Consider the following 13595-nt stretch of genomic DNA (forward strand, 5'->3'; position numbering starts at 1 on the left):
TATTATTGTTTTTTAAAAAATTTTATATACATGTATATATTGATATATTAATATTTTTTAAATATGAAAAGTTACAATCTTCTCTCTATAGAAAATATAATTTTAATATTTTTTTAATTTTATTATTCTATAATAATAATTATTTTATTATATTAATTATAATTAATAAAAAATTTAATTTATTATATATATATATATATGAATGAATGAATGTGTGTGAGAGCAGAAAAATTTAAATCCCGTAACAAACGAAAATGATGACCTAAATTTTACACTCGATAAAAAATAGAGACGAATGCGATTTTTTCCGACCAGACGGTTGCAAGGATGGAAGAGACAAAATCCACCTCCAACCTACACCATTGTTTTGATCTTCTATTTTAAAATATACACACAAGTGTAATTAAGGAACTTTAGAGAAAGGCCTAATGGTACCTCAAAATTCATCAACTCAATTAACGGTATTTATTATGAATTGTGACATTTATCTAGATTTGTTTATAAGAGTTGCGGAAAAAAACAATGAAGACATTAATTGCAATTCAAGAAAATTTTGTCACCAAAAGCTCAAATTAAAAGTTGCAATCAACTAGTTCAAAAAGAGAGAGATAAAAAAAAAAAATAACGAGAAGTGATTTGTGATTGACGGCAATCATACAAGTATACAATACAACAAAACAAAGAAAATAGAAAAAACAAAAGGAAAAAATGAAAGATCAAAATAAGAAATTGTGGATCTCATTTAGCACGCACAAGTGGTAATTAAGGAACTTTGAAGAAAGGCCTAATGGAACCTCACATGCACCTAATTAAGAATCAAAATTTGTTTAAAAGAGTTGTGTAAAAAAACAATAAAGACATTCATTGCAATTCAAGGAAATATATGTCACCAAAAGTTCAAAGCTAAAAGTTGCATCCAACATATTGAAAAAAAGTTATTCGTAAAAAATTATCAAAATATTTCTTGTTTTTTCTAAGCTTTTGAGTGAAGAGAGATGATAAGAAAAATCTTAGAGTTCATTTAACATTATAAAATAATTTATATTTGTCTCCTTCCAATAATACTAATAAGAGAACAAATTCGTAACATGTTGAATCTCATACATGTGTCTTTTAGCACTAAACTTAACTATTGAAGTTAAAAAAATTCTTGTTTCAAATAAATAAGAATCCTTTAAAAACATACGGTGATATTCTTCTTTTGATATTAATCTTATTGATATTTTAGCTTTTATTCACAAAAAAAATAATGTATGGATAAGCAAAATTCATTCTTTAATAGTCTAATTGAAATATTAGCTTCTTCTTTACAGTGGTTAAGCAATTTATGATTTATGTATTTTCGGTGTTTATGTATTTTCGGTGTTTTATATTCTTAGTCAATATTTTTTTGACATTTTTTCTTGATATTTCAAATTAAAAGGGTAGTAAACATATATTTTTCTTGTTGATTAGAGTAAATTTCTAAGTTTGTTAAATCTCTATTAACTTTATATATATAGCATATCATATATCCATTTTTTTTTATAAAAAATTATATCCATTCTGTATCTTTTTCGATTCTGTTGATACAAAATTTATTTTTAATTTAATTATTTTACGCTTCCATGACTTCAAATTGTGCCTTGAATGATAAGTAGAATAAATCTAACTTATTTCGTGCAATAAATAATAGGTGCGGCTAAATAGTATTCGCAGTTGCTTAATTTAATTTCAGTTAATATTTTAGTCATTTATCTTTTTTTTTCTTGATTTGATCATTTATTTTAATTTTAAGTGACAATTAATCTTTTATGTTTTAAAATATCAACAGTGTAATTCAAAAAAGTCATCAAAATATTCAAACAAAATTTATAAAATTAATTATCATCTTCCATATATTACAAATTTCATCAAATTTATAACTTAAATATTTAAATAAACTCATATTTTGATTCTTTATTTGATGATTTTGATATTGTTGGAGATGAAAATATGAGTTTATTTGAATATTTGAGTTATGCATTTGATGAAATTTGTATTATATTGAAGATGATAATTAATTTTATGAGTTTTATTTGAAACTTTTGATGAGTTTTTTGAATTTGTAAAAAGTAAGATAACATTGTTGACATTTTAAAACATAAAAGACTAAATTGTCACTTAAAATTAAAATAAATAACTAAATTAAAAAAATAAAATAAAAACCTAAAACATTAAATTAAAAGAGCGTAAGTAATATTTAGCCTAATAGCTACTATTTAGGGTGGGGAGGTATTTATATTTTATACCGTCCATCATGGAGATTTTCATCCATTTTTGTCATGCTTTACTTCAAAATTGTCGTCTTTGAGAAAGACTACTTTCACCATGATGTTAATTTATATATTATTATATATATTTTTTACATTAAAACTATTACTTTATCATGATTTTCTAGTGTCGATAAAGGTAAAAAAAAACTACAATTATAATTTAAATTAATAAAAAAATAAATCAAATCTATATTTAATTGAATCAAATCATTTTTATTTAAAAAAGTGTATATACTAAAATCAAATCTATATAATTTTAATTTTTAAATTATTAAATTTAAAAATAAAATAAAAACAAATTCAAAATTAACGAAACTATTTAAGATTTTCTCCAAACACAAAATAAATTAAAAAAATTTAATGATAGTAAAATCCATTTACTTAATCAAATGTACTAATTACTTTTTATATTTATCACTTCAAATGGTCCATAAGAAAACACTTATAACAAAAATAATCATAATATCGTTTTGGAAATAGGCTTGTACAATTCTAAATTACAAAATGACGATAAAGCCCCCGTGTGACCAAACGAACCCTAACTCGGATTAAGAATTCCCATCAAATCCTCTTCTATACTCTCTGCGTTTCTGGTTTATCTGTTCACTCATACGCCATTAGATCTCACTCTCTGAACACAACATTAACACCTTCTTCCTTCTCGCTTCTCACTTCTCACTTCTTCAGGTAACCAACTATCCTTGTTTTCATTTCCCAAAATCAATTTAATTCTCTTCTTATCATTTACATTGAAACCAAATTTGTTTTTATATATTAAATAACTTTTTTTTATTTTATTTTAATTTTATGTGTGTTGGTTTTTGAGCTGTTTCATGTAAATTTATATGTAATTGTTGGAACACTTGTTGTTTTTTTTTTGTGTTCATATTCTGCTGCAACAAGATATTTTCACTTTCTATATACCTTTCTATTTAGTTCTATACTCAACAAAATTGAACCTTTTGAACTTGGGTCATACTTAAGAGTGTCATGTCCTCTTTTTTCTTTCTGATTACAAAGGATTACAGTAAAGGTCAGGGTTGAGATTGGAATACTAATGGCAGATCATTGAATAGATATATGTGAAGATAAATCCTAGTATGGAAAATAAATTTGGGCAAGTAAAGAAGCTAGTTCACAAAGTAGGATTCATTTTGGAGTTTGCACAAATTTTGTCTACAAGAAACTAGGTGCATTGGAGGCTTGTTCAATGATATTTAGCTTCTCTGTTTTTCATAAATCAGTGCCTTAATCTGATATGTTAATATGTATTTTTTGTGGATTATTGCAGGTTGTTTTAGCAAGGAATCTTTTGTGCTATTTTGTATACATGACAGAGAAGATGGTGCTGTTACTAGTTTATTACAGGTTTAAGCTGTTGATTGTTACCGCGTAGAAGTTATTGAAACCTAAAAACAGCTAAGTAAATATTTAATGTATGGAAGACCACAATTTTGTTGTTGGTCAAGAATTCCCCGATGTGAAGGCATTTCGGAATGCGATTAAAGAAGCTGCTATTGCACAGCATTTTGAGCTTCGGATTATTAAAAGTGACCTGATTCGGTACTTTGCTAAGTGTGCATCCGATGGCTGTCCATGGCGGATTCGTGCTGTTAAGCTTCCCAATGCCTCAACGTTTACCATAAGAAGTCTTGAAGGGACACATACTTGTGGGAGAAATGCACTCAATGGGCACCATCAGGCTTCTGTTGATTGGATTGTGAGTTTTATAGAAGAAAGGTTACGAGATAACATCAATTATAAACCAAAAGATATTTTACATGACATCCATAAGCAATATGGTATAACGATACCATATAAGCAAGCTTGGCGTGCAAAGGAACGGGGCCTTGCAGCAATATATGGCTCTTCTGAAGAAGGGTATTACCTACTTCCTTCGTACTGTGAAGAAATAAAGAGAACAAATCCTGGAAGTGTTGCAGAGGTGTTTACCACTGGTGCAGATAACCGTTTTCAGAGACTTTTTGTTTCCTTTTACGCATCAATTCATGGTTTTGTTAATGGATGTTTGCCCATTATTGCTCTTGGCGGAATCCAGCTGAAAAGTAAATATCTCAGCACATTCCTTTCAGCAACTTCTTTTGATGCTGATGGTGGGTTGTTTCCACTTGCTTTCGCTGTCGTCGATGTAGAAAATGATGACAGCTGGACATGGTTCCTGTCTGAGTTGCATAACGCACTAGCGGTGAATATTGATTCGCCGCAGATTATATTTATATCTGATGGTCAAAAGGGTATTGTGGATGCAATAAGAATGAAGTTCCCAAAATCTTTTCATGCATTCTGCATGCGTCACTTAAGTGAAAGCATTGGCAAAGAGTTCAAGAACTCTAGGCTTATTCATCTTCTATGGAAGGCTGCATATGCTACTACAACTATTGCATTCAAAGAAAAAATGGCTGAAATAGAGGAGGTATCTCCCGAAGCCGCCAAATGGTTACGGCAATTTCATCCTTCCGAATGGGCCCTAGCATATTTTGAAGGGACAAGATATGGTCACTTATCCTCTAATATTGAGGAGTTCAATAAATGGATTCTTGAAGCCCGGGAGTTGCCAATCGTCCAGGTGATTGAGCTGATTCATAGCAAACTTAAAACCGAGTTGGATGACAGGCGTTTGAAAAGTAGTTCGTGGTGTTCTGTGCTTGCTCCATCTGCTGAGAGGCGAATGGTTGAAGCCATTAATCGTGCATCCACATATCAAGCCCTTAGATCAGATGAGGTAGAGTTTGAGGTTATTTCAGCTGATCGATCCGATATTGTAAATATTGGCAGCCATAGCTGTTCCTGCCGTGATTGGCAGCTATATGGGATACCGTGTTCGCACGCTGTTGCTGCTCTTATGTCATGTCATAAGGACGTCTATGCATATACTGCCAAGTGTTTTACTGCTGCAAGTTACAATGATACCTATGCAGAGGTGTTACACCCCATCCCTGGAAAACATGAAAGGAAGAAAACAGATGAATCTATCTTGGATGATGATATCGTAGTTGTACGACCACCAAAATTTCGCCGACCTCCTGGGAGACCGGAAAAGAAACGAATTTGCGTGGAGGAGCATAATCGCGACAAACATACAGTGCATTGTAGTCGATGTAATCAAACTGGGCATTACAAGACAACATGCAAAGCAGAGATGATTAATAGTATAGAACAGTTTTAGTTGTCTGATTTTGTACCATGTAGAAGATCTAGTTTATTAATTAGTATATGTTTAGGACACATATTATTCAGATCATGTAAGATAGGTATACAATGATATTAAATCCACTGGTGTATGAGAAATAAAGTTTTGGACATTGTAGGTTTGTAATCAGAAGCTACTGAAGCCTGAATATAGGGAGGGTGGAAAATAATCCTCCCACGCAATGCATGTATTTTTTAATTCTTGTTGCACAAAATCTGGTTGATTCAGTTTTTAGTTTTTACCTCACTTTTGTACGCAAGACTATTAGCAGAGTTGGAAGTTTTGGAACCAGAGGTCATATTGTGAGTTTACTCCGTTGTCCTCCATTTTCATTCTATTTTTACTGATCTAGCACACTTGATGATATTAACAAACATGATTGGCTTAGTGGTAGAAGGATCGTATTTTCTCTTTGTAATTTTTCTGAGAGAAAAGTCTAGTGAATGGAAAGTTCAAACAAAAAATATCATTAAGGAAATTTGATGAATCTTCAATTTATGTGATTCTACACATTGTAGCCACCTTTATATATATTTTTTTAAATCTAGTAAGTTTTGTGCTTTACAAACATCGTTTTACTGACCATTGATGTTGAGAATCAACCTGTTTTTTGGTCGTGATAGTTGCAAAATACTTGGATACAGAACATTGCACGGTTGCCTAGATGATTGTATGTGAAATATTATAGAAACAAAATTCTCTCAATGTTCACGAGGTAGAATATCAACATTGGATTCATAACTTCAAGAAAGATTACATTTTTATCACGGTCAATTCATTTTGGATCTTTCCCTCAATATATATATATATATAGATAGAAGTTATGAGTCAGGAATGCAGTATCTCTTACCACGAGGCAATACTACATTGCTGTTAATAAAAGGTGTAAGAAAAATATAGATTTAGGATATACCGCGTAGAAAACAGAACAACATACCTGAGTGGTTTCTAACATAAACAGTACACTTCGGAAGTATACTTTCATAACTACCATAAGGAAAAGAAGCTACAATGTCTGGGAGGAGAAATAAGCTCACTAAACTGAACCATTCCAAGTCAGGATAACTTCGGCCAAAACTGGTCGCGCCACTAACAAAACTAAGTGCACTACTGAATTGAGACCTGCGCTCTTTCTAACCGAAAATCATTTCCCAATGTTGAATTGATACATTGTTGACATTTTCGATAGATAGAAGCATACAGAACACTAAACATCATGTAAGACATGTTTCAACAAATTCCAGGTGCATGATACAATGATAAAAATGGAAAATGGTACCGAAGTAAATGACCTTAATCGCTAACCTGTCTCTCCAACATAGTCTAAATTAAATTCTAATGAAAATTTGTCGCTTTATTCAAAAGACACTGCTTGATCAGTCATTGAAAGCTCGATCAAGCATCAGTCCAAGGGAATACAGCTCGAAACCAATCGAGATTCACTTGTATAGCTGCTTGAATCTTCTGCAGGCCTCCAAGATATTTTCCCTGTGACCAAAGGCACTGACCCGGACAAAACCTTCACCACCAGGTCCAAAACCACTCCCAGGAGTTGTAACAACATGTGTCTTTTCAAGAATCTCACTGAACACATCCCATGAGTTTTGGCCAGGGAAGTGGACCCAGACGTACGGCGCGCATTTCCCTCCGTAGACTTTAAACCCAAGAGAATCAAATGTCTCCACTATTATGCTAGTATTTTCTTTGTAGAATCCAATAACCTCTTGCATAGCCTGCATTCAAACGCATTGCAGCAAGCCCTATTAAATAACTTGTTCTTCAAAAAACACATGTTAAATAAGTTTGTTTCTTTTGTTCAAAGTGATTCAGGAAATCTCCGTTTTTATGGTATATGACAATGGCGATGGTGGACTTTTTGCCCTTTTCCAAGTGTTTATGTTTCAAAACTTTTTTTTTGTGAGTAAGAATTGAACCCGGTACCTCACGATTTATAACACACACACATTGTCCACTAACAACTTACGCAAGACCCTAGTTGTCAATTTCAGAAACTTTTAATAACAAAACAAAAGAACCAACCTTGAGGCCTTCTGGTGAAAGGCAAGCCAGACCACCTGCCTGGGAAATATTTGATGCACCATTGAAACAAGTACATACAATGCGGTTGAAGTCCTTGGCAACGGGAAATCCATCAGAAAACAGTAACTGCTTTGGAACCACAGTCCAACCCAGTCGGACTCCGGTGAACCCAGCATACTTGCTAAATGATGAAGTTTCAATGGCAACCTGCAAACAGCCATAAGATGTCATACATACTTCCAAACTATTCAGTAGACACTCAAAGATAGCTTTGGTAAACTATCACAATAACTTAATCCAGAAGGCCTGAGACATGTTACAGCTTTTTTTTTAAAAGCGTTTTTTTAAATAAAATAATCACTTTTAAGCGTTTTTATCTGTTTGTTACAAATTTAAAAAAAAAATGAGACTGAAAAAAAGAATCTAAAAACTGTTTCAAATGAGAAGCTTTTTTGAGTAGCTTCACTTGAAAACCATTTTCGATAGATGATTTTTCTATAAAAAAATTGATTTTATCACGGTAAACAAAAACAAAGTAGCTTTTGATTTTTTTAAAAATAAATCATCTCAATTATTAAATACCAAAATCATTTTTGTTATAATCTTATAACAAACGGACACTTACACACAAACACAAGTTAATTTAAAGTTCTAGGCATCTAGCACAAGCCACTTGTCCTTAGGTTGAGAGGAAGTAATACACAATCAAGAAGAATCTACTGGATGCACTCCATGAAAATAAAGTACATCAAATAAACTCTAGAATAATATTATATACTGACTTACCTCTTTGGCTCCAGGAATTTCATAGATGGAACGCGGGTTGTCACCAGAAATATACATAGCATATGCGGAATCATATACTATTATAGAACCATTGTCCTTAGCAAACTGAACTAGTTGGATCAGTTGCTCCCTTGTTGCTGCAGCACCAGTAGGATTGTTTGGAGAACAGAAAAATATTATATCTGGTCGAGAAATTGAGGACAAATCGGGGAAGAAACCATTTTCTGGATTACACCTCATGTATTCAATGTTTGCAAACTTCTGAACATCCTTCTGGTAGAGACCAGTCTGGCCCATAATTACACTTGAGTCTACATAGGCCTGCATATAAAAGTTCTGTTATTTACAGCGAAACTACACAAAACAAAAGGCTAGTAAAGCGCCACACTTTCCTAATTTTATATTATTTCAATCATTATAAATTATTCACATTAGTCTTGAATAATTCTGAATAATAAACTGTGAAAGCCTACAAACAAATGTGCATCCAGACAATTAAAACAGTTTATTACACTAATAGTCATTTCATAATAAAAAAATTGAACGAAAGTTGAAACATTATTCAAAGAGACTAATCGAAATTTTTTGTGTTGAACACATGTTCAAATGTCTCTTTTTCAAGTAAAACAATATCTTTCAAGAAAAAGAAATAATAATAACTTGGTCCAGGCATCTACGATTATACCTACAATGATTGGGCATACCATTGCTATCCATAATGGAAGGAGCATTTACCTATTTATATAACAGATCGTATGGTAGGCCATAAATTAGGAGAAACAGTCATTTATTCAAGGTTTTCCAACCAAATACAGAAAAAGCCCTTCACAAATATTAAAACGAATAACACTCTTTGAAATCCTCTTACAGTCTTAATTTACATAAACACAATACACAATTTGATGATCTAATTACTTCTATTACATCAAAGTGCATAAAAACGATTAATGAATTAAAATCAGTTGGCAGATCACACATCAAATCAATAAAATGTTACAATTGGAACAGGACCAAGGCCACCATTTTTGGCATATTGAAACATAATTGAATGCTTAAGCAAATGATGAAAAGATGATTATAAACAAGTACATAAATATGAATTACCGGGTATGATGGATCCTGCACAGCCATTTTTACATTCGAACCAAAGACAATCTGCAACAAAATGAAAATAAAAGAATTAGTTACATTCACAGAGAACTTATTATGGAAAACACCCAGCTATGGTGCCACTCCCATCCCTGTCTCCACAACGGAAGGTATTTGAAATCAGATAACCATAAATGGACCAGGAGAACAAATAGACAGAAAAGGTAATTTAAGGAAGGATATAATATATTAAAAAAAATACAAAATGAACCTGGAGACGAGATATATCACACTTCGCTCCATCTGAGACAAAGATATCATCATCTTCTATGCCAAGATCCGCGTAAAATGTTGAAGCAAGTGCACTTCTTAATGGCTGCATAGATAAGGGATGTTTCTCAATCTTCCAAGCATCATAAACTTTTGCAAAAAGGAAGCATCAAAATTTAAATATTTTACATGCTTAGACACAAAATTTAGCAATTATATATTTCAATGTCAAACTCTTGCATCTTCATCCACTTGCATGCATTTCCCCAAAGGTAAATATTAACATCAACAGCAGGGATTGAACTTTAGCATTTGGTACCCCTCATTGCAAAGAGTTTTTTTTTTAGAATTATAAAGGCACTATGTTTTTTTGTTATTCAATGTTTTGGACTATAAAATATAAAAATGAAGAGAGAAAATCATAAAATGATATAGAAAGCTACAAGTGTTGCATATGTCAATAAGATCAAATATCCATCCTCATAATCCACACTAATTTGGGAAAAAAATCACAGCCAAATTCCTTAGAAGTCGTGAATTTATCTTCCAGTAAAACCTAAGAGTAAAGAAAAGTGTATATAATACACAACAGTCAAACTTATAGAGGGAACAGAGTCAATGAAAAAGAGATGTTATTAAAAAATTTATGCAAGAAATGTCAAAAGAAGGATCAAGAAAAGACAGGAAAATCATAAAATAAACCAAATAATGCCTATTATTCTTCACTTAGCACTGTGATGAATTATATTCACATGGGGTGCCGGGAAATGATTGCTTGGCCAGAAAAATCATAAATAAAATATCAGCAAGATTTGAAAATTGTATAACTAGAATGAAAAAATGGACAAAAGATGCAGAACCTCTCAAAGATTAAATTGACATACCTTTTCACCCTGTTCAGCTCCATAACCACTGTATCCTTCTATGGTTGACAATGCATGTGATTTCTGAATAAAATAAGGGGAGGGGGGTAACATCATTGTCAAATGTCAGTTAACAACAGGTGAAGTACTAGAATCATTTAATTGAATTAATAAAGTACAAATTATTATTTACAGTTAACAATTCTTCACACACACTCCAACAAAAAATATTACATCTTTACTCTCAATAAAAGACAAGCTGCAAAAGAAGAAACAAGACAAACAATGTGGTAATTATTGTTTTCTACTGTCTAAAGTGCAATAATCATTTCACCAATAAAGGCAATAATCATAGAGCTCCAACTTCAACAGAAAAATGATAATTATTTTCTACTGTCTAAAGTGCAAACATGAAAGATAACATCGACTTCACTCACACCAAAGTTCTACCTTTGCCAGTGCAGAAGTTATGACTTCAGGAATGGGTTCAGTAGTATCACCAATCCCAAGGCTTATTATTTTTGCATCAGGGTACTTCAGCAAGTGTGCAGACCTTCTTCTAGCAATCTATTTTTCGCAATAAAATGGCAAAACAAAACAATTTCAGTGAAGAGGAAGGACGAAAACTAGTCATCATATAAAGAATTAACCACGTAGTTGGAGGGTGAAAGAGAGAGCGAAGTGCACATATATATATATATAAAACAGAAGACTGAATGAGTAAAATGGTAAATATTTCTCCAATTCTCACTTATTTATCTTTCTTGAGGTAGGTAGATAACATGAGCAAATTTCAAGGGTAAATTACGCTGCATTCCCTTTATTGATACTTAGAAGTGAAACAATTAATCACAATATTTTCTTTTAAAAATCATATGATTGATGATTGTTGACCAAAGCCAACTTCTTTTAAGTTACATGCATGGCTCCAAAACAATATCAGTTCTGATGAGTTTGAAATTACCTGACGAGTATTGATCACAAAAAAAGAAATGCAGTAGTTAAAATGTTAAAATATTATTATCCTTCGCGCACTTAAATTAAATTATTCTTTCCCCAAAATAGACTTCCAATGCTTCATTATATATTATGAGGAACTGAAACTGCATAAATATAATACAATTCCAACCTAGACCAAGACATGTACACTAAAACACAAACATTTTTAAAAACTACTTTAGAAAAGAGCACCCCACGGAACAAAACATGGTTGGTGTGACTGGATAGAAACTATACATCAAGAAAATGAAGATGAGAAAGGCCAAAAGCAGATAGACCATTGGATCAAAGCAACATCACATACCTCAGGAAAGAGATAACCAGCTTGAAGTTTACCCATGTTTTCATTGCGAGAGACCTTTGTCTTATAAGCTTCAAAACAAAAAGGAAACAGAAAAAAAAAAATGTAATCTTACTCACTCAATAATTAGATCTATATTCTTCAATGGAGCAACTAGTATGCTCTTTTTCAAGACTAATAAACCACTTCAGCAACCCTTACAGCACAAAATCAACCAGATAATTAAACAGCCCCGAAATGGCTACCTACCCTTCCAAACATGATTTTTAAACTAAAAAATATTGCTCATCTCACTGTTAGATAAATGTATCAAACCAAAAATCACTTTACATTCAAGTCCCTTTTAAGAAGAAAAATTGTTCAACTCACTTTTAAGTAAATGTACCAAAATCAATTTTTGTCATCACATAAAGGAACACACTCAATCAAAAGTATCAATTCATAAATCAAAACACAACATTCCAAAAAAAAAGAGAAGATTTTTACAATCAAATTTATTGTTTAATTCCCTTTTATGTAAATGTGTCCAACCATAAACACTTTACATTCAACTCACTTTGACTAAAATAAATTCATACAAAATCAATTTCTGCCGTCAAATAGCCATACCACACACTCGATCACAAGTATCGATTCAAAAATAAAAACACAAAATTAAAAATTAAAAAAGAGAAGATTAGAGGGAAGGGTACCAACCAGTGTCAACTTCTTGAGGTGTAGCAACGCATTTACAAATGCTCACACTCTTCACAGGCAATGATACCTGACTCCTGTAATCAAAGATATCACCCCCAACAACATAAAAAACTAAATTTAAAACGGTAATAAGACGAAAGATACAATTTTGAAAGAAAATAAGAAGAAGGGAATTAATTGGGATTGAAGGAAAGGTACCTGGAATTGAAAGTGGATGGAGCTAAGAAAGGAGATGAAGAAGAAGAGAATGAAATGGAAAGGTTTTGGGTTATAGACATTTTTGGATTTGGAAATGGGAAAAGAGTGTAGTGTGAAGAGATGCGGCTCAGTATTTCGTGTTGTATTCTAACAGTGCTGTTACGTTGATGCAAGATATAATTATTATTTATTATTTATAAATAAACCCTATAACCGTAAACCCTATAATGGACTATCAATTAATTTTCAGGCAGACAAAAGACAAATAATTTTTTTGACGTCAAAGACAACCTTTGTGTCAAGAGTTTTGTTTATTTTATGTTCCAAAAGGAAATTATGGTGTGCTGATATGATTTGCTCACGGTTTTTTAGTGTCGTTTTTTAAAAAAGTAAATAAATAATTATTTATAATTTATTTTTTGTTGAAATTTATTTATTATTATTAAATTTAATACAATATTAATTATTATTTTGTCAATCATAATTTTATTTGTATTTGTAAGGGTAAATAAAAAAAAAATCATGAATATTTAAATGTATTGTTTTGTAAAAGACAAATACTGTGCTTTGATAAAGAAAAAAGTTTAAAAGAACGGAGGGAGTGGGTTAAGTTAACCAACTAGAATGGCACACGTGATGACTCGTGTTGCAGAAGCGGGCCTTTATTATCTTTACCGTATTAGTTTAAAAATGGCTATAATAGGTTAATCTTTTAATACTTATTATCATTATCATGCTCAGTTATTAGTGCGATGCATCATGCATTTGAACGCAAGAATCACTCATGTATACATGTATCGGGTCACCTATATGAATTATGAGGAATCTACCGTTTACCTCATACCTTA

General features: G+C 31.7%; 2 protein-coding genes across 2 annotated transcripts; one reads left to right on the forward strand and one right to left on the reverse strand.

Moving 5' to 3' along the window:
* The first annotated feature begins 3591 nt into the window (after positions 1–3591).
* LOC101497102 (uncharacterized) lies at positions 3592–5719 on the forward strand. Its single transcript, XM_004504830.4, has one exon. It carries the CDS (start codon positions 3733–3735, stop codon positions 5479–5481), a length of 1749 nt encoding a protein of 582 aa, XP_004504887.1. The 5' UTR covers positions 3592–3732; the 3' UTR covers positions 5482–5719.
* Positions 5720–6620: 901 nt separating this feature from the next.
* Positions 6621–12952, reverse strand: LOC101497433 (LL-diaminopimelate aminotransferase, chloroplastic). The gene is made up of 10 exons (XM_004504831.4): positions 12748–12952; positions 12550–12623; positions 11857–11924; positions 11004–11120; positions 10575–10637; positions 9692–9796; positions 9436–9486; positions 8332–8652; positions 7546–7752; positions 6621–7238 (listed from the first exon to the last, which is right to left on the reverse strand). Exons 1-10 carry the CDS (start codon positions 12825–12827, stop codon positions 6945–6947), a joined length of 1380 nt encoding a protein of 459 aa, XP_004504888.1. The 5' UTR covers positions 12828–12952; the 3' UTR covers positions 6621–6944.
* Between the last annotated feature and the right edge of the window lie 643 nt (positions 12953–13595).

This window comes from Cicer arietinum, chromosome 6, assembly GCF_000331145.2.
Source record: "Cicer arietinum cultivar CDC Frontier isolate Library 1 chromosome 6, Cicar.CDCFrontier_v2.0, whole genome shotgun sequence".
NCBI classification, from domain to species: domain Eukaryota; kingdom Viridiplantae; phylum Streptophyta; class Magnoliopsida; order Fabales; family Fabaceae; genus Cicer; species Cicer arietinum.

Excerpts from the sequence above, each read along its gene's own strand:
- LOC101497102 (XM_004504830.4), top strand. The coding sequence starts at position 3,733 with ATGGAAGACCACAATTTTGTTGTTGGTCAAGAATTCCCCGATGTGAAG.
- LOC101497433 (XM_004504831.4), bottom strand. The coding sequence starts at position 12,827 with ATGTCTATAACCCAAAACCTTTCCATTTCATTCTCTTCTTCTTCATCT. Across the intron at positions 9,797-10,574 it reads GAGCTGAACAGGGTGAAAAG|CCATTAAGAAGTGCACTTGC; the intron begins GTATGTCAATTT and ends TTATCTATGCAG. Across the intron at positions 7,239-7,545 it reads TTTCACCAGAAGGCCTCAAG|GCTATGCAAGAGGTTATTGG; the intron begins GTTGGTTCTTTT and ends GTTTGAATGCAG.